Consider the following 26,282-nt stretch of genomic DNA (forward strand, 5'->3'; position numbering starts at 1 on the left):
GTTTTGGAAATAAGATAGAAGCTAAGAATGGGTTACATGTACAGTCTAGGTGGAAATCTTCCAACTAGCCCTTATTCATGACAGCAAACTTCCCCTTTCTTTCAATAGCAGGAGATGGCAACATGGCTATAACCTGGATTTGCTATTTAGTAGTGAACTTATAGCTGAACTATGTGTTTAGTTAGTCTGTACCCCAATTCCTAATATGCAGCACCAGCTAACAATGTATCAACTCATGGTGATGGTCCAATCATCAAGTACCATTGCACAGGAGATACAATTTTCAAGCGAATAGGTAGAATAAACCTTCAACTCTTTTCAGCCTGTGATGTCTGACTCTGTGGACAAGGTGCTTGACCACTGCCAGGCCACCACCTCCTCCCTTGACCCTTGCCCGGCCTGGCTAATCAAAGCAGCCAGGCTGATAACAACTGAATGGGCCACAGCAATAATAAATGGGTCTTTCCTTGAGGGCAGATTTCCATCTGCCCTTAAGGAGACACTCATTAGGCCCATAAGAAAGAAACTCAATATGGCGGCGGACGAAATTGGCAATTATAGGCCCATCGCCAATGTTTCTTTCATGAGCAAAGTGGTCGAGAGGGTTGTGGCTGATCAGCTTCAGGCCTACTAGGATGAAACAGATGCCCTGGATCCGTTTCAGTCGGGCTTCAGGCCGCACCACAGTACAGAGACGGCATTGGTCGCCCTGTACCTGTTGAGGGAGGCTCTGTTGGTCCTCCTCGACATCTCGGCGGCCTTTGATACCGTCAACCACGGTATCCTCCTGGGGAGCTCTCCGAGTTGGGAATTGGTGGCTCGGCACTCGCCTGGCTCCGTTCCTTCTTGGGGGACCGTCCCCAGAGAGTGCAGCTTGGGGAGAGTGTCTTGGCCCTGAGGAGTCTCAAGTGTCAGGTTCCACAGGGGTCGATCATCTCCCCAATGCTGTTCAACATCTATATGAGGCCGCTGGGAGGGGTCATCAGGGGATGTGGGGCTTCGTGTCATCAATATGCTGATGACACCCAGCTCTACATCTCCTTTTCACCAACTGCAGATGATGCCGTCCTGCCCCTCCAGCGCTGCCTGGGGGCCATACTGCAGTGGATGCAGGAGAATGGGCTGACGCTTGACCCAGACAAGACGGAAGTTCTGAGGGTGGATGGCCCTGTGGTTGGCGGCTTGGGTGACTCTCTCACATTTGGGGGGGTGACCCTGGCCATGAAGAGTGAGGTCTGCAGCTTGGGCATACATTTGGACCCGACACTCACCATGGAAACACAGGTGTCGTTGGTAGTCCGCACCGCCTTTTTCCACCTCTGGCAGATTGCCCGGCTGCAGCCCTACCTCGACACAGGGGCATTCACTACCTTGGTGCATGCGCTCGTAATCTCATGATTAGACTACTGTAATGCGCTCTACGTGGGCTGCCTTTGAAGCTGATGCGGAAACTTCAGGTGGTGCAGAATGCGGCGGCCAGACTCCTTACCGGAGTGAGAAAATACCAACACATTTCTCCAACTCTGGCCACACTGCATTGGCTGCCCATTCGTTTCCGCGTCGACTTCAAAGTCTTAATGCTTACTTACAAAGCCCTAAATAGTTTAGGACCTCAGTATTTGGTGGAACGCCTGCTTCCACCAAGGTCTACCCAGATCACCCGTGCAAGTCAGGAGGTGAGGCTGAGGAGCCTGACGCCGAGAGAGGCCCTGAAGGAGAAGACACGAAACCGGGCCTTCTCGTCAGTGGCTCCTCGCCTCGTCAGTGGCTCCTCGCCTCCCTCCGGAGATTCGTGTGGCCCCTATACTGGGTATCTTTAAAACCCAATTAAAAACATGGTTGTACATCCAGGCCTTCCTTCCAGCTAATTCCTTATTTCTCTTCCTATTTTTCCCCTATTTTATCTTTTATTTTATTGTAATTGTTATTGAACAATCGTGTGCTTTCTTGTGTTTTATTGTTTGATTCTGTATTGAAAGCCGTCTAGAGTGGTCTGGTAGTCCAGATAGGCTAGGTATGTATAAACAAACAAACAAACAAACAAACAAACAAACAAACAAACAAATAAATAAATAAATAAATAAAAGTTCATTACAACATTGGATGGAATTATAGTGAGCATTTGTCCAGTCCTAGAGGCTTATGACCAATTCATTGCAACAGTGAAAAGATCATCCCATCCACAGCCTGAGAATGCAAAACCAACCAACTCCAAGGCCTAACATTGGAAATAGTTGCCCAAATGAATAATTGTTGTTTACTATTTGAGTGAAGAAATCCTTTTGGCTGAACAGCAATTAATTTTTTTCAGTCTCAAAAACTGCAAGAGATAATTAAATAAAACTCAAGGAAGAAATAAACATGCCGAGAAACAGCCAGAAGTCCAGAAAACTAAAGAAGCATAACAACAACCCATCTAAGGGCTGAACCTATGCAAACATTTCCCTGAATCAAACAGCTGATTATTTATTAATACTAAATCTGAACATCACTATAACTTAAACGTGAAAGAAACTGGAGACCAATGGCCTTACAAGACCAATGACTTCAAATAAATTGGAAAAAGCTATATGTAGCTGAAAAAATGACAAAGCAGCAAGTCTGGATGGTATCCATGTAGAACAAATCAAACATTTTGGCTCAGTAATAAAAAAGTGGCTCCTTAGTTTCTTTAATAATTGTCTTGTTTCTATCATGATTTGGAAAAATAATAATAGAGAAAATCACAAGTGATTATTATTTTGAAACTTTCCAAAGAGCCCACAGACCCAAAACTCATCAGTCTGATCTCACTATATCATCTTTATAAAGGCCTGCAAAGAACAGCTCTTAACTGTCTGATGGAAGTAGTAGATCATTGCACAAAGAGCTGTTTTAGACTTGGGAAGATTTGTTCTGCACAAATCCTGCATTTAACATGACATAATGAGGACAATTTTGAAACTGGGAGGATCATTTTAATCTCTCAGCAGTCTATGACACTTTTGCATTAGCAAATATTAATACATACATGCTATAAGATAAATAAAATAAGTTTTTTTAAAAAAAAGTTGCAGATTTTTCATTCTCTTTCAAGCACAATGCAATCAATGGATCATCAGTCCCCCTGACATCGAGGGCATTCGAATTTCCAGCCCTTTCTCTCTGCCTTTTTGCCTTCGGAGCTCTCAAAGGCCTTTCCCCCCGACATCAGAGGAAGCCCTTTGAGAGCTCTGAAGGCACCGATCACGGCGGCAGGGACCCCCATGGATCAGCGCTTTCGGAGGTCTCAAAGGGCTTTCCCCCCGACATCGGTGGAAGCTGTTTGAGACCTCTGAAGTCAAAAAGGCAGGCAGAAAGGGCGGCAAATTGGAATTTCCAGCCCTTTCCCCCTGCTTTTTGACTTTTGAAATGCTGGAACGGATTAATTCCATTCCCATGCATTTCAGTGGGAAATGGTACTTCGACTTACGAACTTTTCGACATACGAATGTTGTTCCAAAACAGATTAAGTTCGTAAGTCGAGGTACCACTGTATAAATAATTAAAATGAAAATAGCACTGTTTTTTTCCCTAGCATTATTACTTCAAAGTAACTGGGTTAATTTCTTGAAAATGTTGATGAGAATAAGTTTTATATATAATATTTTAATTAGAGATACTTCTAAATGTAGCTGTCACTATTGGGTAAGATGATTTTTTAAAAAATGATTTTATTTCAAATCAAATTGTTTTGTGAGATGCTTTCTAATATTCCTTGCTATGTGCAACAAAATCCATATTATTAAGGTGTTCTCCTGTGTATAATTTGGCCCTACTGCTTCTTCATTCACGTTTCTCAGATCACGCTTTTTTAAAACAGAAAAACTGTGGTATTGCTTTGTGTAGGCTCATGCAGAATCACTCCAGCAACTGGTGCAGTCACAACAGGAAGCAGTTGAGACACTACAAGAGACCACGTGCAAGATTGCAGTTCAGCAGGTGGAGGCAGCAATGCTCACCACAGATGCTGCTCGCCACATACGCGAGGTGAGATTCTGCTGCAGAACTTCTGGCAAGCTTGGCCTTGTGAGGGACGTGGAAATGGAAGTCAGCTTCATACAGCATCTTCTTGTGAAACAAAAGCTGCCTGTTTGAGGGGTGGAAGTCAAAAAATCTTATGTCAACATTATGAATTTGTGACTTCTTAGACATTAAATCATGAAACCTTTATTTTACTCTCCTTTATTCAGATGACAGAGCTTGCACGTACCCAGATCTCTGATGCCATTGGTGCTCCCGCTGCTCCAGTTACTACACTGCTTGACCAAGAGCGGAAGCACCATTCAGCTTTTGCAAAGCAACTAAAAGCTCACAGGTATTCTATGAAACTGTTTAGTTCTGGGAATAGAGAACATTACCTATAAATTTTCCCCTGAAGAATGTAGAATGGCTAAGTAAAGATAATGGTCAGTCTCCTTGATAGACAGGCTATGAACCTCAGGGAAAACCTCTTAGGTGGGACTCTGATACCTAGTTGCATATCCTATTTTTGTCATCTCCTTTCAGACTCCATGGGGATGAAACTTACACAAACCTTGCTTTCTGTATTGAAGCCTAATATGATATGTGGGGAGCCAATGTGTAACTGGGAGAAGAAGTCTTCCAACTTTTACCTGGCAGGAAAATTTCCCTACTTTGTCAAGCAGATCATCCTGGATGGGAAAGAAGGCTTGTGCCAAGATATGATAGGTGCTCTTTTTTATCATGTCTCAGCACTATATAACAGGGAAGGACAACAGGATATTGGTTGCCCCTAAGCTGTCCCCAAATTTAAATTGTTTGGATAGCCTTCATGACAGGATTCCTGTGTTGAAAGTGCTGCTGTTAAATACTAGATCAGTGAATGGGAAAACAGTAGCGATCCAGGACCTGATCCTGCATGAGCATGCTAATCTCACTTACATTACAGAGACTTGGTTGGATGAGGCTGGGGGTGTTAATCTCACTCAGCTTTGTCCTCCAGGGTTCTTGGTTGCAACAGCCGGCAGGGGGGTAGCAGTGGTCTATCATAATTCCATTCTTTTAATCAGATGTAACATTCTCCAGTTCCCTGGATTTGAATGTTTCTGAAAGTAGGAGCATGGGACAGAATAGGTATTCTCTTGGTGACGCGACAACCTGTTTTCCAGAGCTAACAGAACTGGCATCAGGTATGATATTGGAGTCCCCTTCGGCTTGTCATGCTGGGGGACTTCAATATCCATGTCAAGGCAGATCTGTCAGGACTGTCTCAAGACTTCATGACCTCTGTGATGACCATCCATGCCGCAGGCCATACTTTAGACCTGGTCTGCTGCATAGGCATAGATGTTGGTGACCTGCGTGTGGAGGAACTTTATATAGTTCCATTGTCATGGACAGACCATTATCTAGTGCAGTTTGGACTCACTGGAATGCAGAACCTTTGCAGTATGGGAGTGCACTCCAGAAGGTTAATGGATCCTAATGGTTTCCTGGTTGCCCTTGGGGAATTTCCTGTCACCTTGGCAGGTTACTCTGTTGAATATCTGATTGATCTCTGGAATGAGGAAAGTGACATGATTGCTCCTAAACATCTCCTCTCACAAAGTAGAGCCAAACTGGCCACCTGGTTTATCAGGGAGCTGGTGGTGATGAAACAAGTGGGTCGTAGATTTGAGCAAGGATGGTAGAAAATGTGGAGTGAATCTGATCAAAAAGAGCTACGGGCCAAATGAACTGCCTATTCCATGGCAGTGGAAGTAGCAAAGAAGTCATTCTTGTCTGACACCATTGCGTCTGCACAGAATTGCTCGCCGGAGCTACTTTGAATGGTCAAAGGTCTATTACATGCTGGCCCCCAGGAAGATAATGAAGACAACATTTTAACTCACTATGAAGAATTTGGACAACACTTCACAGATAAAATTGCTCAGATCTGCTCTGTTTTGGATGCTGTAGCTGACTCAAGTCCTGTGAATGTAACTATGACCCCTGCTTGCCCTGTGTTAATAGATGAGTTTTAGTTTCTGCAGCCTGATGATGTGGTCAGGATCCTTGGGGAGGTGAGGGCTACCAAGTGCCTGTTGGATCTTTGCCCTTCCTGGTTCATATAAGCTTTGAGAAAGGAACTTATTGATTGCGTAGGAGGAGTGGTGAATGCCTCCTTGCAACAAGGTAGGATCCCATCATGCTTAAAGGAGGCAATAGTAAGGCAATTGTTTAAAAAAGCCCTCTTTGGATCTCAAAATACTGAATAATTACCAACCAGTATCTAATGCTCCATTCTTGGGGAAGATGCTAGAGCGGGTTGTGGCCTCTCAGGTCCAGAGGGTCCTAGATGAGTTGGATTATCCAGATCCATTTCAGTCTAGCTTTGGGCCTAGTTATGGGATGGTGACTTCTTTGGTTGCCTTGGTGGATGACCCACTCTGGGAATTGGATAGGGGGTCTGTGTCCCTGTTGGTTCTTCTTTGTGGTGTCTGTGAATGCACACAGTTGGGTTGTACTGCACCTGTGCAGGACCTCTCGGAGGTTTCTAGAGCTTAAAGACGTGATTAGTGGGACTTTCTGGAGCACATGCTCTGCCCGCCTGAAGTCCCCTCAGTTCCTTTTAGCTGCCGCTTTGGTTAGACCTCTTTCGATGTGCTAGAGCAACTTTTTCTTACAATCGGTACTTCACGTACTTCTCACTTGCCTTTTCGGCACAATTCCCTTTCATTTGACATTCTCCCGTGAGTTACTTTTCTTTATTTTCCTACTGTTCTCTCACCCCCTTTTTTCCCATTACTTTCATTTCCCCTTTTCCTGTTCCCTTCCCCTCCCGGCCGCCTTTTATGGCACCCCCGGGCTGTTCAAGCGGTGTGTGCTTTGCACAAATAAAAACCCCTTGTCAGATGGTCACGATCGCTATCTTTTTTGCCTGGATGAGCAGCACCAGACTCAGTCTTGTCTAAAGTGCAAAAAACATACAAAACCAGCATTAAAACTTCAGCTCCAATCTTACCATTGGGAGAAGTCTCTTCATCCTTCAACTACTAAGGAATCTACCTCACCTCCTGCGGTACGGACCAAGGTTCCTCGTCCAGTATTGAGCCTGACAACACCTTTGCCTCGACAGAAAGACCAGTCAAAATCGATCTCAAAGTCCAAGTCGACATCGACATTGAAATATTTGTTGAGCCACATCAAGAAATTACCTATAAAGAGGAAGGGCAAGGCTAAATATAAGAGGACCGCGCCGAGAGAGTACAGCTTGGGGAGAGTGTTTCGGCCCTGTGGAGTCTCAGTTGTGGGGTTCCACAGGGGTCGATTATCTCCCCAATGCTGTTTAACATCTATATGAGGCCGCTGGGTGGGGTCATCAGGGGGTGTGGAACATCGTGTCACCAGTACACTGATGACACTCAGCTTTACATCTCCTTTTCACCAACCGCAGGAGATGCCGTTCTGTCCCTTCAGCGCTGCCTGGGGACTGTACTGCAATGGATACAGGAAAATGGGCTGAGGCTGAACTCGGACAAGACGGAGGTACTGAGGGTAGGCGCCCCCACAGTTGGGGGTCTGGGAAACTCCCTCTCTTTTGGGGGGTGACTCTTGCTGCCAGGAATGGGGTCCACAGCTTGGGGATCCATCTGGACCCGGCGCTCACTATGGAAACTCAGGTGTCGTCGGTGGTCCGTACCGCCTTTTTTCACCTTCGGTGGATAGGCCAGCTGCAGTCCTATCTCGATGTTGGGGCGCTCACTACCTTGGTGCATGCACTCGTAATATCAAGATTAGACCACTGTAATGCGCTCTGCATGGGGCTGCCTTTGAGGCTGTTGCGGAAACTCCAGGTGGTGCAGAATGCCAGACTACTTAATGGAGTGAAAAAATACCAACACATCTCACCCACTCTGGCCGCACTGCATTGGCTGCCCATTCGGTTCTGCATCGACTTCAAAGTGTTGATGCTTACGTACAAAGCCCTAAATGGTTTAGGGCCTTGATACTTGGCGGAACGCCTACTCCCACCAAGAACTACCCGTATCACTCGATCGAGTCAGGAGGTGAGGCTAAGGAGCCTGACGCCGAGGGAGGCCCATAAGGAAAAAACAAGAAATCAGGCCTTCTCGGCAGTGGCTCCTCGCCTCTGGAACAGCCTTCCTCCAGAGATTTGTGAGGCCCCGTCGCTGGGTATTTTTAAGACCCATCTCAAAACTTGGATGCTCAAGCAGGCTTTCCCTCCAGATAACACTTAACCTTTTCTTCTCTATTTTTTGTTATATTGCCATCTGGAAAATATGTCTACTGCTTATTGTTGGCTGCTTATTGTTATTGTGTATAGTATACAGTGGTGCCCCGCATAACGAGCAATTCGTTTAACGACGAATCCGCATAGCGACGCGTTTTTTGCGATCACAAAAGTGATCGCATAACGATGTTTTAGATGGTAAAACATCGCTTTGCGATGATCGGTAAGAGTTTTGCTTACCGATTTTCGCATAGCGATGTTTTTTTCTAACAGCTGATCGGCAGTTCCAAAATGGCCACCGGGTAAAGAAAATGGCCGCCCGCAGTGTTTTCGCACCCTTTCCTGGTTTACCGGGCAGCGAAAATGGCGGCCGCATGGAGGATTTCCAGATAACGGTGAGGTTTTTGCCCATAGGAACGTATTAAACATGCTTTAATGCGTTCCTATGGGCTTTTTTGCCCCGCATAGCGACGATTCCGTATAGCGACGATTTTTCCAGAACGGATTATTGTTGCTATGCGGGGCACCAATGTATTGGTTTTTTGTTATATGTACATTTTTTGTGTTTATATGTCTGGAAGCCACCTAGAGTGGTCATTTTGAACAGATAGGCGGGGTATAAATAAAATAAATAAATAAAATAAATAAAAATAAATAAGAAGCCGAAGAAGCCTGCTAAGCATCCTCAACTAGAGCAACCTCAACCGGTGCCTCCGTCACCAATTTTAGAGGAATCATCCAGAGATGTATGAGATTCTCTGTCTGAGAGGGACGATCCTCCTCTGCCTCCGGCTCAGGCTCCTGCCTCTACAGGTAGCCTAACACCAAGTATTGGCCTCTCTATGGCTGATGTACACTCCAGCCAGGCCTCGGCCCATTCTAGTCCTGCTTCATCAGGATGGCAAATATCAGGGGGCAGTGCAACAGCAGTGAAAGCAGAGGGAATTCCCAGGGCTCTGGGGAACCCTGTGTAAACTCTGGGTCAAAAGACCACCCCCAGCAGTGGAAGGGGGGCAAGATCTACAGGAGAGTGGTCCTGCAGCAAAGGAGAACTGGAGAAACTTCAAATTCAGACACCAATCTGTCTCTGTGAAAGTTTTCCTTTCTCAAGCATCTGGCCCTGGATGCTTGAGAATTAGCTGCCTAAGTTTGCCAAAGTGGAAGTGTGAAGAAGATTTTTGTTTGACCGCATGAACTGCATGAACTGTGAGTAACTGTTTTTTTATTTAGCATCAGCAAGCACAGATCAAATTCAAGCTGCTGACTTAAAAGCAGAGAAGAAATAAACAAAAGCAGCAAAGGAGCAATAAAGAGAACAGAAAAAGAGAGAGAACAGAAGCCAGCTAAATTGGGTTAATTAAGAGATAAATTAGTTGTTACTCAATCTCTCCTTGAAATCAAAGAGAACTCTGTTTTCTAAATGGTTTTGTTAGTGTATCCCTGAAACATCAGCCAATTCTTAACTGCATCATACTTGAAAGAGAAACTAAAGTTAAAACATGAACGGAGATTACTTTCTCATCTCCCTGTCCTCCCTCAATGGCATAGACTATTATAACATAATACTAGAGTTTTAAGAAGAATGGAGTTTTTAAAGAGAGTGTTTAACAGAGGCACTTGGGGAGAATCTTGGGTGTTGATAGACAAAAAGGGGGAAATCCCCTCCCCCCAAGTGATCTTGCTGTGAGCTGCGGAATAATGGATTATAAATTAAAACTGCTCCTGGCTGAAGTTGGATTTACAATTGGATGTGTTAAGTGGGAGTTTGGGCCTGGACTAACTCATTTAACATGAAGATGGACTGATTAATGGTTTTACTGTTTTATGGCTCCTAATTGAATTTGGAGTAGAGCAAGGTGGGGGGAACCAGACTTGGTGGATGTGGCGCGAACTGGAGAGAAAACAGAAGAAGAGACGGGCCCGCTGGATTATAAGAAGCAGTATCAAAATACCTGAACTTTCTAAAACTGAATTATTTTACTTTTCAGGGGAAAATGTTATTCTACAAGAAGTCTATATCCAAGAAGCAGAAATGACAACCTTTAAACAATGTACAGTTCATACAAAACTGGATTAACAATTCTCTTCAGGTTTATATTAAACCTGTCAGCAATCATCAAAGCTTTTTGTGCCTTCCAGCCACTGGTTACAGGACGTGCCATACAGCTTGCCACGGACAACATGATGGCCTTATATTATGTGAACAAGCAAGAGGGCACACACTCTCTATCACTACTATACCTAGCAGTCCACTTCTGGGAGTGGTGTGACCTCCATCACATCTTCCCAATTGCAGTTCATGTTGCCACTCACTGCAACTTCTTGGCAGACCACCTCAGTCGTCTTACCACCACAACACATGAGTAGACATTGAACGATTCAGTTTTTCACCAGATTTGTCAATGATGGGGGATCCCATCTATCAACATATTTGCCTCTCGCGACAACTCCAAGTGCCGTCAATATTGCTCTTGAGCTGGCAAGGGTGAAGGCTCCATGGGAGATGTCTTCATGATAAACTGGGGAAATCATCTATTCCCACTACTGCCACTCATACAGCACACAGTCATCAGACTCCATCAGTACAGGTCCAATGCCATTCTCCTCACCCCTTGGTGGCCTCAACAACCGTGGTTCACCCACCTTAGATCGATGTCAACAGATCTTCTCCGTCTCCCCTCCATTCCAAATCTGCTGACTCACAACGACAGCAAGATTTATCACCCTGACCTGGAGTCTCTCAAACTCACGGCATGGAGAATCCTTCATCCATAGCAGCCGTCCTTGACAGAGCCAGGAAGCCTTCTACCCAACTTCTCTATAAGTACAAATGGAAGGTGTTTTTCACTTATGCTACCTCCCAGGGGTTCCAGCATCACCTGCCTCATTGAAAATACTTACCTTTCTCCTACACCTCTTCAGTAAATGCCTTTCACACTCCACTCTGAAGGTCTACATTGCTGCAATCAGCCTTCAGATTCAGAATCTGCACGGTTCTTTTCACACCCATCTCTAAAGAAATTCCTCAAAGGACTTCAGAATATCCATCCTCCCCACTAACCTCTGCTTCCACAATGGTCACTTCAAACAGTTCTCAAGGCTCTTACCAGACCTCCCTTTGAACCTATGGCTACAACTGATTTCAAACTTCTGTCACTGAAGACTCTTTTCCTAGTAGCCATTACATCCGCGAGAAGAACCAGTGAATTGGCTGCTCTCAGGTCAGACTTTCCATATCTTCAATTTCATCCAGCAAAGGTCACTCTTTATCTGGATGTCTCCTTTCTTCCTTAGATCATATTAGATTTTCATCTAAATCAACTTCTAATCCTCCCCTCATCTCCAACTTTGGACATCGAGCACATGCTCCACTGGCTGCCATTCAGTTCAAAAGTGCTTGTTTTAACCTATAAAGTCCTACATGGTCTGGATCCAACCTATCTCAAAGACTGTATCTCCCTTTCTTTCTTTCTTTCTTTCTTTCTTTCTTTCTTTCTTTCTTTCTTTCTTTCTTTCTTTCTTTCTTTCTTTCTTTCTTTCTTGATTGATTGATTGATTGATTGATTGATTGATTGATTGATTGATTGATTGATTGATTGATTGTGCTGCCCAATCTACCCAAAGGTCAGCTCTGGCATTAAGATCATTAGAAGAGACCTTTATCTCAGTCCCACCACCTTTGCAGGTGTGTTTGATGGGGGCAGAGGAGAGGACCTTCTCTGTTGCTGTTCCCAGACTTTGGAACTCCCTCCCATTGGAGGTCAGATGGTCCCATCTTTGCTGTCCCTGCACAAGCAGGCAAAGACCTTTCTCTTGAGGTAAGCCTTCCCTCTGTGACTGGCTACCTGAATATGCTTTTTAGCTGGATTGTTATGCATTACTTCTTTGACTGAGTTTTTAGTACTACAGTACTTGTATTTTCCATTTCTCAGAGTGGTATTTGTTTGTTCATTTTTAATATTTGTATACTTAACAGTTTTTAACTTTAATATTGTCTTCTAATGATGTAACCTGCCTCTTTATACTCCTGGCTTTAAATATTATACTTTAATGATGTAAACCACTGTTATATACTCACTGAGGGGACATGGTGGCGCTGCGGGCTAATCCACAGAAGCCTTTGTGTGCTGCAGGGTCAGAAGACCAGCAGTCGTAAGATCGAATCCACGTGACAGAGTGAGCTCCCGTTGCTTTGTCCCAGCTCCTCGCCAACCTAGCAGTTCGAAAGCATGTAAATGCGAGTAGATAAATAGGTACCACCTCCGTGGGAAGGTAAACAGCATTCTGTGTATAGCCACGCTGGCCACATGACAACGGAAACTGTCTTCGGACAAACGCTGGCTCTATGGCTTGGAACCGGGGATGAGCACCGCCCCCTAGAGTCGAACTGGACTGACTAAAATGTCAAGGGGAACCTTTACGTTTACCTTTATATACTCACTGTTTTCAGTTTTAAATACTGTCTTTCAATGATGTAAGCCGCCTTGGGTCCTTTTAAAGAGAAAGTCAAGGTAAAAATATTTAAAATAAATGCAGAAATAAGAATCCTGTCCTACTTTTCCGCAGGGTCTGTCTGATGCCAAGCCGGCTTAGCTTCGGTTCAGAAAGCTGCTTTTTGCATAAAACAGAGAAACATATACTTTTCTGTATTCGCGAAGGCTTTCACGGCCGGGATCTAATGGTTGTTGTGGGTTTTTCGGGCTTCTTGGCCGTGTTCTGAACGTGGTTCTTCTTAATGTTTCGCCAGTCTCTGTGGCCAGCATCTTCAGAGGACAGCAAACTGTGCTCTGGGTAGGCTTGAGAGTGGAGTATTTATGGCTGTGAGAAAGCTAGTTTGTGAGATAGGCTATTGTCCTAATCAGGAGATGGTTGATTAGTGTGTTTTGTTGTGGGTGTATTGTTTTGATAAGGAGGGGAGATTATCTGTCCCTGTGGTTGATGGGTGTCATTAGCTGGTCTTTTGTGTGTAGTAATCCCCTGACCTTGTGGCTGGGTGGAGTTTGTTGACCTTTTGCACTCTGTGTTTTTGAGAGCTGGGAGCCAGGTTTTGTTGAGCTTCATACTTTCCTCCTTCCGGTTGAAGTTTTGTTGATGCTTGTGGATTTCAATGGCTTCCCTGTGCAGTCTGACGTAATGATTGCTGGTGTTGTCCAGTGTTTCAGTATTTTGAAATAAAATTTTCATGTCCAGTTTGTTTTAGGGCATGTTCAGCTACTGCAGATTTTTCTGGTTGTTTTAGTCTGCAATGTCTCTCATGTTCTTTGATTCTGGTGTGGATGCTTCGTTTTGTGGTTCCAATGTATACCTGGCCACAACTGCAAGGTATCCGGTATACTCCTGCAGTGGTGAGGGGGTCCCTTCTGTCCTTTGCTGACTGTAACATTTGTTGTATTTTTGTGGTGGGCTTGAATACTGTTTGTAAGTTGTGTTTTTCCAGAAGTTTCCCCATGCGGTCTGTGACCCCTTTGATGTATGGCAGAAATACTTTGTTTGTGGGTGGCTGTTTTTCTTCTTCAGTTCAGTGTTGTTTTCTTGGTTTGATGGCTCTTGTGATTTCATTTTTGGAGTAGCCATTTGCCTGTAGGGCCCAATTCAGGTGGTCGAGTTCAGTGTTGAGAAACTGAGCTTCACAGTTCCGATTTGCACGATCTACCAGTGTTTTGATTAGGCCTCTTTTTTGCCGTGGGTGGTGGTTGGAGTTTTTGTGTAGGTACCTGTCTGTGTGGGTGGGTTTTCTATAGACCTTGTGTCCCAGTCGGAGGTCAGTTTTGCGTAGGACCATGACATCTAGGAACGGGAGTTGGCCCTCTGTTTCTTTTTCCAAGGTGAATTGTATATTTGGGTGGATGCTGTTGAGATGTTTGAGAAATTCTTCCAATTTTTCTTCACCGTGACTCCAGATTGTAAAGGTGTCATCCACATATCGGAACCAGACTGTGGGTGCGAGGGGTGCCGAAGCCAGGGCAGGTTTTTCAAAATGCTCCATGTAGAAATTTGCTATAACCGGGCTGAGAGGGCTGCCCATGGCCACTCGATCTGTCTGTTCGTAGAATTCATTATCCCACTGGAAATAGCTGGTTGTAAGGCAGTGATGGAAGAGGGCCTTGATGTCTTCTGGGAATATCTGCTGGATGAGTATCAGGGTGTCCTTTACCGGTACCTTAGTGAACAGGGATACTACATCAAAACTGACCAGTCTATCCCCAGGGTTGAGTTTTAGGGTGCTGATCTTGCTTATGAAGTGCCCTGAGTCTTTGATGTAGGATGAGGTTTGTCACAGCCATAAATACTCCACTCTCAAGCCTACCCAGAGCACAGTTTGCTGTCCTCTGAAGATGCCGGCCACAGAGACTGGCGAAACATTAGGAAGAACCACCTTCAGAACACAGTCAAGAAGCCCGAAAAACCCACAACAACCATATACTTTTCTGCTCATTGATGGATTAACTGGATTTTCTAATTTATTTATTTTAACCATCTTAGTATTGAAGTGTCTTTCTTTTAAATTGGCCTAGGTCAGTTAACTGGAGCATCTCTTTCAGTTTTCAAGGTAACTCAAATTTTCCTACTTTTATCTACTAGGAAAGCAGACTCATTTAAAGAAGAAAAGGACCATTACTCACTCTCATTTGATAGTTACTCAGAGTCATCAAAATCAAAGGCACGTGATCAGAGGTGAGAACTAAGGTTTATATAGTCAAATTTTTAATTTCCACCTCTTTCTCACCCGCACACAACCTCACCCCTGCTCACGCGCATGCCTCCACCCCATTGTGCACAGGGTTCTGTCATCACTGGAACCAAACACGATTGCTGAATAGAGGACAAAGAGAGCTGTGTACTTGTGCATGCACCTAGCTTAGAGGGAACCTTCATAGTCAATATTAACTGTACAAGTATTGAAGAAAGATTGTTGATTGTACTTTGATGCAGCAGATGTCAGTTTTTAAATTTACTAATTAGAATATGTCATCTTTTCTTTCACTTACATAATTTCTTGTTTACTTATTTCTTCACTTTTTATAAAATGAAAGCTTGTTTAGAATATTCATGTTCTGCAGTTTGTTGTAAAGAAACAAACTGCAGAACATGTCAGTTTATTCCCCAGGATCTGCTAAATTTTGGAGTAGGAGACTTTGAACACAATTTTTTCCTTTGTTATGGAGACTGCCTTTGGTTTTCTGGACTTATTTCAAATATATTAGAATATCCCTTTGTTAATTGGTGTAAATGCTGAAGTATTATGTGATGTTATTGAACTTCCCAACTCCCAAGAGATTTTTTAAAAGAATTGTAGGCAAGATGTAGGTTCAGATTGGTGATCTGCTATTTATAGGAAGGCATAACAGAAAGCAAGCAGACAATAGCATTATCAACATATGTGAGAATGGTATTACTATATGTTTTCTGTGGAGTTTGAGACTGAGTCAAATGAAGAGGTTATACTTTTAAATATCTGTCAGGATGTAATTCTATAGCACCACTATATAATTCTAGGAATCCTAGTCCAACAATGTTCAGACAACCTTCTACATCTCCACTACACACCACATAGAATTGTACTGCGCAAACATTTGCTTTACAACATACACCATTTTTTTTCTATTACTGTGTTTAATTGTTGGCTGTGTCTTCCATTTTTAATTGAAAATATACGGAGAAGGAATTATGCAAGACTGACAGAAATGTTTTTCAAGGTTAGCAGCAAATAACTCTTCCATCCTCCTGGATAGTGTTTTTTGCACCTGAAGTAGAAAATGCCAGATGCACCTCTCTCCTTCCATTTCAGTAAAAATACAATTAATAATTCTGATGTAACTTGCTTTTTCATGGTACTCAAAAGCTTGAGACTTTGCTTCACTTAGTAGTTGGATCTGCCTTGTCAGCTGGGTAAACTGCACACTGTAGAATTTTCAGCCACAGTTTACCAGGAGCAAATGGGAACTGTGCACATGCTGAAACATCACTTCTCCATGGATTACACACCAAATTATTCAACTTTAATGTTCTCTTTTGGTTGAAATCTCAAGATTGAATACAGTCCCTAAGGCAGTATGATGTCATCCTAGAGCTTAATGCAGTATCTGTTTTAAGTATATTTCTAGAACTGAAGACAAGGGACACTTTTAAACATGTTGCAGCCTGCAGCATATGGGTTATCTATCATTCACTAGTTGATTAAGCTAGCAAAAGTCCCTGTTACTGCTTTTGTATCAACATTTTAGAGCAATACACAACCAAGCCTCTTAAATTTTTGTGAAAATTGAGTGGAAGCTGATAATCAGTGATATAAATATGAATTCAGGGTTTTATTGCAACATTTGATGGGGAGAGAGCATGCAAAGCAGTTATGCATATGTTTGCTAGCAAATTGTTAGTAATAAAATTATGTATATTTCTAAACTTATTCTGAGGATTCGTGAAGTTGTGACTTTGGCAATCCTAGTTCAAGATTCACTTGTCTTTTATTATGCATCTTTATTAATCAGTAGCAGCAGCAGTTGTCAGGAAAGTCCATCTGCTCCATCTTCAAAAGAAATAAAGAAATATTCACATCGTGAAAAACCAAGTAGCTCCATAGAGGATGAAGTTCCTGTGGCTGTGAATGATTCCTTACAGAGTAATAGAATTCCATCCATTCCTGATGAAAGAGGTCAGAATTCAGTTGCTACCTGAAGTACATAGGTTTCAGTCCGAATTCTAGTCCAGTCTTCAGTTATTTTTGTTTTCTGCCTTGAACTATCAATTCTTCTGGCAGGGTCATACAGAAGGAATATAAACATGGATGAAACATTTTTCTGGCTGTTGCATGCATATCTTTACTACACAACTGTCATTTTTAATTACCCGTATATGTTTTCTGTTTCTTAATCTCTCTGGCATGTTAAACTGCTGGGGAATTTGCAGTCCTACTCATTATTCAGGGTGCCAGTTGCTCTTTCTGTTTCTGTTTCTGCTGGCCCTAAGTTATTGGCTGTGAAAAAAAATGCTAGTATGCAGACAATTATTTACATATAAATATTATGCCAGAAGCAGTTTCTCCTTTCTGTCAAATTCTAGAATTTCCAAAGAAAGAAATCTTTGTGGAGCCATGAACAGACCTGCAGACTTTGTTTTTCATTGGCTCTAGCACATCTTATGGCGCAAATGAATTACTGTTAGCAAAATGGTTGAAGGAATGATACAGTAATAATTCCCCATCCCCCCAAAATTCTGCTATTGGGTTTTGCTCCAATCCTAATCACATTTCCATTTAGTCTCTGCCCACATATGTTTGTTGGCATCCCTTTTAAGATGAAAAGGTTTTTGTAACAGCATCCTTATACCTCACAAAGGAGCCGTTACGTCACTCAATCACTCTTGTTCCCACTGCCAGCAACCATTCCTTCAAATGAAGCTTCAGGCCAAAGTATGATTTCAAAATAAAAATTTAGGTTTATTGTGTACAAACAAAAAGGAATGGTAAATCACTTGAATATAAATAATAAAGCAATCACTATAATAATATAACAATCACACACACACTCTCACAGACCCTCACTATATAGCACAGTTCTTATCTCAGAGTATTTCCAATCCCTATCTCCCTATCTCACAGCCCTAACCGTCCCTATCTCAAATCCCTATCTGGCCCTATCTGGCCCTATCTGAATCACTCACACCATTCACTCCCCTTATATACAACAGCTCCACCCATTATGTCCCACCCTCCGTCACGCCATTGGCAGATGACACACAGCTTCAGCAGTGACGGGCAGGTGATGTCATAGCTGTATGTAACAATACCTCCCCCCTTTAAAAGTTGTTTTGTGGGGGAAAGCTAAGGTGCTTTTCACCCAAAACAACTGGAAACAAAATCAAACATTACATTTTCCCCACATTTTAACACTTACCATTAACATATTAGGCACACTCTTACATAACTATATTATTCAAAATATACTTACACTTAAATAATCAATTGCATATATATATACAGATCAATATTCCAATAACCACATATTTTCATAACTTATTAAACACAGTTATTAATTTCAAGAGTCCAGTTTTTTTCATCTGTCGTCGTCTGGTCTTCGGGATAAGGCGTCAGCAACACAGTTCATAGTCCTTTGACTACCTTAACCTCGAAGTCATAGTCCTGTAAAATTAAAGCCCACCTCATTAGCTTGCTGTTTTGGGCCTTCATAGTCTTTAACCACATCAGAGGTGAGTGGTCTGTACACAGAATGAAGTGTCTCCCCCAGATGTAAGGTTTTAATTTCTGGACTGAGTACACGATGGCCCAACATTCTTTCTCAATGGTCGACAGGTGTTTCTCGCCTTTCTGAAGTTTCTTGCTCAGGTAGGACACAGGATGCTGGTCTCCGTTGTCATCACACTGGCACAGCACGGCTCCTACCCCGGCGTTGGATGCATCGGTGTAGATGATGAACTCTCTCTATCAAAGTCTGGAGCACGCAACACAGGGTGGCTGGTTAACGCCTCCTTCAGCTTCCCGAACGCCTCCTCGCAGTTACTGGACCATAGGATGCAGTCATCACTCCTTTTCCTCATCAGCTCGGTCAACGGTGCTGCAATTTCGCTGAACCTGGGGATAAATTTTCTATAGTATCCCACTAAACCAAGAAAGGATCTAATTTTGTCTTGGTATTGGGTCTAGGCCAATTACGTATTGCCTCTACCTTTGCTTCTAGGGGTTTGATTACACCTCCCCCTACCATATGACCCAAATATTTCATCTCGGGGCTACCCAGCTGACATTTACTTGCTTTTACTGTTAACCCCACTGCTTTCAACCGTTGCAGTACTAACTCTAGATGAGACAGGTGATCCTGCCAGGTGTTGCTAAAGATCCCTATATCGTCAATGTAGGCAACTGTAAATGCACTGAGCCCTTGCAGAGTTTTGTCCATCAGCCTTTGGAATGTAGCTGGGGAATTCCTAAGGCCAAAACTGAGGACATGAAACTCAAATAAGCCGAAAGGGCTACAAAAAGCAGTTTTTTTCTTGATCTCTAGGGTCTATCCGCATTTGCCAGAACCCTTTAGTCAAGTCTAAACAGGAAATTTATCGACAACCCCCAATGGTTTCAATCAGGTTGTCAAGTATGGGCATGGGGTAAGCATCTGGTTTGGTTACTAGATTTAATTTTCTGTAATCCACACAGAACCTAATGCTTCCATCCGGTTTGTCCACCAAAACTATTGGAGCTGACCAAGGGCTAGACGATGGCACAATAATATTTTCTTTTAGCATCTCATCCAGCTCCTTGCGCACCTTGTTCACATAAGGTCCAGTTACTCTGTATGGGGTTACTGCCTGCGGGGGTGCATTTCCAGTATCTATTCTATGCATCACTCCCTTGGCTAAATCAGGCTTGCTTGAGAAGACCTGTTGATACTTAGTAACCAACATCTTTAGTTCCCTCTGCTGTTGTAGGGTGAGTGCAGGGCTGATCTTCACCTCCTCTGGGTTGAACTTTATTTCACCCCTTCCTTCCCAGTATGGCAAATCATGTTCTTCTTTATCAGCTGCTTTCATTGCAAAAAGCACTCTCTTTTCCTCTCTATAATATGGCTTGATGGCATTTACATGAACTACCCTCCTGCCTAGGTGTTCATCTCCTTCAATAATGTAATTAAGATCACTCATTTTGGAAATGATCATGTAAGGTCCTGCCCAGTTCAATTGTAGTTTGTTCCCAAGAGCCTCGTGGCGCAGTGGTTAAATCGCTGTACTACAGCCAAAACTGTGCTCACAACCTGGGGTTCAATCCCAGGTAGCGGCTCAAGGTTGACTCAGCCGTCTATCCTTCCGAGGTTGGTAAAATGAGTACCCACCTTGCTGGGGGGGCAATGTGTAGCCTGCATAATTAAATTGTAAACCACCCAGAGAGTGCTTGAAGCGCTATGGGGCGGTATATAAGCAGCACGCTTTGCTTTGCTTTGCTTTGCTTTTTCCCCTTGATGGGCCTCAACATCAGCACCTCATCTCCAGGGTTAAACTTGTCGTTCCCTAGCCTTTTTATAATACCAAAATTGTTGTTTAATTTTCTGGGCTTGCAGGTTTTCAGCAGCCAACTCTAAATTTCTTTTGAGGTTGTTCATTAATGTGTCTATGTATGAGACTACATTTTGAGGATCTTCTTCTACAATCTGTTCCCAATTTTGCTTAATCAAATCAAGTGGTCCTTTCACTTTTCTCCCGAATAGCAGTTCAAAAGGACTGAACCCGGTACTTTTTTGTGGGACTGATCTGTAGGCATATAGCAATAATTGCAATTTCTGGTCCCAGTTATTTGGGTTTTCCTCTAAATAGGCTTTAATCATTCTCATAAGGGTTCCATTAAATTTTTCTGTTAACCCATTACTCTGCGGATGATATGGGGAAGTTTCTAAATGTTTAATACCACAAATCTGCCACAGTCTCTTCATAAGTTTGGAAGTAAACGATGGTCCTAAGTCAGTTATAATCTCTGAAGCAAAACCCATTCTACTGATATAGCTTAAAAGTGCATCAGCCACTGTATGGGTCTCAATGTTATTCAAAGGAATCGCTTCAGGGTATCTTGTGGCATGGTCTACAATGGTGAGAATAAATCTGTTTCCCCTTTTTGTGACCTTAGGCAACGGTCCACGCCAATGCATTTAAAAGGTGTAGAGATTACGGGTAATGGTCACAGCTTAGCCTTAGTCCTGTCACGGTTATTACCCTGTCTCTGGCACACATCACATCTCTGACAGAAATTTTTAATTTGTTTTCCTATTTCTGGCCAATAGAAGTTTTGAGTTATTCTCTGCTTGGTCTTATTTATCCCTAAATGTGCAGCAAATATATCAGAATGTCCCCTTCCTAAAATCATTTGGCGATATTTATCAGGCACTACCAACTGGCTTTGAATCTCATGTCCCCCTTTTGAAATGTTCATCAGTGTTTCTCTATATAGTAAACCCTGCTTAATAAGGAACCTTTCAGGGGATAATTCCAGGCTTGACACTTTCTCAAAACAACATTTTAAAGTGGGATCTGCTTGCTGCTCCTGGGAAAATATACTGCTTTGGGGTATTTCAAGTGAAAATGCCTCAGCTTGTGGTATATTTTCATTTCCCTCTTGAATGTCAGTAACTTTTTCAGCTGCCTCAGTTTGGTCTTGTTGTGAACGTGTAAGAATTAACACTTTCTTAACATGCTCAGAGAGGTCTGTCCCAATAGGTACAGCTGAAGGCAGTTGCGAGGAAATTCCTATGCGCCAATTTCCTTGCCAGCCCTTATAACGAACTAACACTTCTGCTACAGGCAAAACAACTATTTCTTCCCCTATTCCTTTAATTGTCATACTTTAATTTGGTATAATGTGATTTTGTGGTATGATATCAGGGTGACACAGTGTAACCTGAGAGCACGTGTCTCTTAATGCTAAATAGTTGTGTTCTAAAATTCCTATATTATCACCAGCTGCTTCAAATAATTGGGGATCAGTTCTTATAAGTAGACAATGTCTTATTTCAGCCACAGGAATATTATCTTCATTAAACTCATCTGTTGTAGAGACCTCTGTTGGCGTTGCTATGACAACAGGCTCCTCCCTTGGGGGAGTTATCTGTCCCTTCTGAATACAGTAAACAGATTTAGTCTTGTTTAAATTCATTTTCTGAGGTAAAATTTCTTTATTTTCTTTTGCTCTATAACATTGGGATGCAATATGGCCTTTTTCGTGGCAAATGAAGCAAATTCTATCACTCCATGGACCCTTTCCAGCCCCTTTTTCTTTTCCCTCCAAAATCAGTCTCTTCGGGGGCGTGGGTTCGAATCCCACTGCTGCCACCAATTTTATTGTAACAGACACCTTATACCTCACAAAGGGGCCGTTACGTCACACTCAATCACTCTTTGTTTCCACTGCCACCAACCATTCCCTCAAATGAAGCTTCTGGCTTGGCCCTGTTCTGAAGGCTTTCCCACAAAATGGCCGCCCACTTTCTGCTGGCTTTTAACTTGTCCCTTGGGATATCTATTGTAGTCCTCCCATGTTTTTCTCATACTCTTTCCCTCAGAGTACATAGGCTTTCTGATTTGTGAGATGAAATCTGCAATTTCCCCTGCCTGTTTCAAATCTAGAGGTTTCTTGTCTTTGACCAAATATTTAATTTCACCATGTAGAAGGGAATAAAACTGTTCCAATCCTATAATATTTTTAAATTGCTGAATTCTGCGCCAACCATTTATCTAAATATTTAGCCAAATTGGCCCTTAACTCTAAGACTCATCAGGTTTCTTGGTTAGTGTTCTGAACTTTTGCCTCAGATGTTCTGCATTGATGCCATACCTGGCAAACACCAACTTTTTAAATTCAGAATAATCTTTAATCATTTCAATAGGCATCTCGGTGTAAACCTCAGCAAGGCTTCCACTAATTAGAGATCTCAGAATAATCATTTTGTCTGACTCTCTGAAAAATCAGCACACGCTCTTTCAAAAAGAGTTAAAAATGCTTCTGGACAGTCTCCCTGTTTAAAAGTAGGGAATTTCTTTAGATCTGCTTTTGACAACTGCCCTTCTTCAGAGTTGGAATTTCTATTATTGTTATTGTTCCGGTTCATTAATTCCATTCTCCTGATTTCAAAAGCCATCCTCTCTTTCTCTATCTCAGGTTCTCTTTGTTTCATTCTTTCCTCCATCTCTAGCTGTTTCCTTCTTTCCTCTTTTTCCATCTTTTCTAATTCTAGCTGTTTCATTCTTTCCTCCTTCTCTAATTCTAGCTGTCTCCTTTTTTCCTCCATCTCTAGCTGTTTCATTCTGTATTCATGTGCTTGCGCTAACTCAAATTTTCTGAGGTCTGTTAAATCTTCTCTAGAGGACCTTTCCTCTTGAGCTGAGGAAAATCTTTCCCCTCCCCCACTAATCTCTTCGTCTGAACTAGCTGCCATTTCAGATGGTCTTAGTTCATCTTTTCTACTTCGGGTTAAGGGCATTTTATTTCACCAAAGGCTCGTATATCAACTTTCAAGACTTGGTTTAAAGTTCACTTTTTTCCTGTGCTATTGGTCTGTGTTATAAAGTTGCAGCCTTCTCCCACACTGTCAGCTAGCAACTGTAACTATGCTTCTGCCCCTTAAGCTGGGCCTCTTGCCAAACAAAGTTTACTTTATTATTCTGCCTCTGGCACCAATCTTGAATTCACACAGCTACTTTGACCTAGGTTTAGCTGTACAAACGGAGATCCCTCAGCTTTACTGCCCTTGGCCTTCGCTATGTCCCCTCAGAGTTTCCCTAAACTCAGGACACGCTGGCCAAAACACCACAGCCTTTGCTTTGGGCCACTCTCCCCACACAAAATGGACTCCACAGAGCTCCCCTGTCTCAGTTTTTCACTCTGAAGCTTCAGCGCCTCTCTACTAGGCTTTGCTCCCCTTGAGCCAAGCCCTAGAAGGTGACCCACGCTCTCCACTTCAGATGACCCTAACTGAAGACCCTTGCTCTGGGCACGATTTTGCCAAGGCTTCACTGGAATACTCGTATCCCACCGCTGCCACCAATTTTATTGTAACAGCCTCCTTATACCTCACAAAGGGGCCGTTACATCACTCTCAATCACTCTTGTTACCACTGCCTGCAACCATTCCTTCAAATGAAGCTTCAGGCCAAAGTATGATTTCAAAATAAAAACTTAGGTTTATTGTGTACAAACAAAAAGGAATGGTAAATCACTTGAATATAAATAATAAAGCAATCACTATAATAATATAACAATCACTCCCAATCTCACAGACCCTCACTATATAGCACAGTTCTTATCTCACAGTATCTCCAATCCCTATCTCACAGCGCTAACCGTCCCTATCTCAAAGCCCTATCTGGCCCTATCTGAATCACTCACACCATTCACTCCCCTTATATACAACAGTTCCACCCCTTATGTCCCACCCTCCGTCACGCCATTGGCAGATGACACACAGCTTCAGCAGTGATGGGCAGGTGATGTCATAGCTGTATGTAACAGTTTTCATTTTGGAAGCACCTACCCCCGCATCCCTGATTCTGGTGCCCTGACTACTATTAAAAGGACATAAATATATTTATATACCATTTGCCAGGGACCAATGCAATGTATCTATTCATTTCATGACAGGATCAGAGATTTTGCTAGTTCAGTATAATTTTCGCCCATTTTTGGACACCTGTGGTTTTGAACAACCAGTATAAATTTGTGTATATTGCGTGCTTTCCCGTCTTTTAGAAAACCTGTTTGTTAGTTTATAAAGAACACTTACCCTATTTATATTTATAATTACATTTTTATAACTATAATTATAATTATATATTAGTCACTAATTTCATCCCTTGAAAAAAATACAGAAAATCCTTGATTGAAGTGCTGTTTGGTTCTCATTATCTGTTTCTATTTCTATTTATGTGTTTATTGCATTTCTCTTCAGACTCTACTTCTGTTGCAACAGAATATTCTCTGAAATTTGGTGAATCTATGACAGAGGATGAGATTGAAGAAAAGTCCTTCCGGTCCTTACTACCTTCTGAGAGTCACCGTCGAATCAATTTGAAAAAGCGAGTTCATCAAGATTATTCTGATGAGGAAGCTTCTCCTGGAAAGACTGCTCTGTCACCAGTTAAAGCAAGTGTTCAGTACTCTGTAGCCATGCATGTTTAGTAGTCCTAAAGAGTATCATTGTTAATGTCACTGGAGATGTTTTATTTAAAACTACACACATACCTGCATGCACATGCCCTGCAATGGTATAGCATGTTCATCTATAAAACATTTGCAAACTCAGTCATTTCTAAAGTGAATATATAGAGTTTAAAAGCCAGTACAATAAAATCTCTAGTTTAGGAAATGAATATTATCCACAAGGAATCCCAAAAAGAAATATTGCTATTCATATTAGCACTGTGATTCTAAAGCATTTACAGTGGTGCCCCGCATAGCGAGGTTAATCCGTTCCAGATTAACCATCGCTATGGGGAAACATTGCTATACGGAACAGAAAACCCCATAGAAACGCATTAGACTTAGTTTAATGCGTTCCTATGGCTCTTAAACTCACCGTTTTGCGAAGTTTCTCCATAGCGTCGCCATTTTCGCGCCCTCGGTAAGCGAGGGCAGGGCGCGAAAATGGTGCGGGCGGCCATTTTCTGCACCGAGCGGCCATTTTGGAACCGCCGGTCAGCTGTTCCCAAAATGGCCACCGGGTGCAGAAATGATCGCAATGCGATGTTTAGCCTATCTAAACATTGCAATGCAATCACATTAGCCACCCCAAAAAACGGGTCGCTATGCGGATTCTTCGTTAAACGGTACGCTCATTAAGCGAGGCACCACTGTATAAACCCAACAGATTGTGTTGGGATTCACATAAGGCCACATTTGCATAGAATTTCAGGATTACATGAATTATCAGGAAGAATATAAGGGCAGTTCCACAATACATACTCACCGGTGCATTCATTTTCCTGAAGACAGTGGTCTGTTCCTTGAGTTAGACTCTGCACTGAGTTTTGACCACTCTTGTGCGTCCAGAGTCCTTTTGTCTAGAGTCTCTCTTTGGGAAGCACAGTCTGACAATTATCTGTAACCACTGATGTAAGGGAAGTTTCCAAATTAGAGGCACCCTCTACTGATGAGGAGCCATATTGCTTTCAGTGCCCTATTTCTGACATTCTTAGAAACATCTAGATAGTCTCCAGGGGAAGCACAGTGCTGGACTGGATGAATCCTTCTGTGTGATTCATCAGTTCATTTGGTTTTTATACTAACAATGGAATCCTTGGGTTGAATGGATTAAATTATTATTAAATAAAATAATAATAAGAGTTGTGAACCCTCAGCTTTCTGACCTCTACCTTTTCTTGGGAGGAAGGCTTTCCTAGAGCCCCCAAAACAATTTCTTAAAAGGAGGAGTCTAACACTTACTAATGATTTCCTTCTCACACACACAACAGCTGCATACCTCTGAAGTCCTTGGACCTGCCCTGGCTAAAGTGGGCATGCAGCTCTAGACTTCTTGCACAAATGACGTATTTAGAGTGTGCACCCTCCTATAGGAAGGAA

The 26,282-nt window shown here is 42.7% G+C and overlaps 1 protein-coding gene across 1 annotated transcript in view; it reads left to right on the forward strand.

Annotated features, from left to right (window-relative positions):
• The window catches only part of CEP350 (centrosomal protein 350), a 211,492-nt gene that overhangs the window by 107,365 nt on the left and 77,845 nt on the right, over positions 1-26,282 (forward strand). The window contains exons 18-22 of the mRNA XM_078392370.1: positions 3,868-4,008; positions 4,212-4,336; positions 14,798-14,890; positions 16,705-16,868; positions 24,652-24,845. Coding sequence (XP_078248496.1) covers positions 3,868-4,008; positions 4,212-4,336; positions 14,798-14,890; positions 16,705-16,868; positions 24,652-24,845 — 717 coding nt within the window. The remainder of the gene's footprint in view (positions 1-3,867; positions 4,009-4,211; positions 4,337-14,797; positions 14,891-16,704; positions 16,869-24,651; positions 24,846-26,282) is intronic.

Source organism: Pogona vitticeps, chromosome 4, assembly GCF_051106095.1.
Source record: "Pogona vitticeps strain Pit_001003342236 chromosome 4, PviZW2.1, whole genome shotgun sequence".
NCBI lineage: Eukaryota > Metazoa > Chordata > Lepidosauria > Squamata > Agamidae > Pogona > Pogona vitticeps.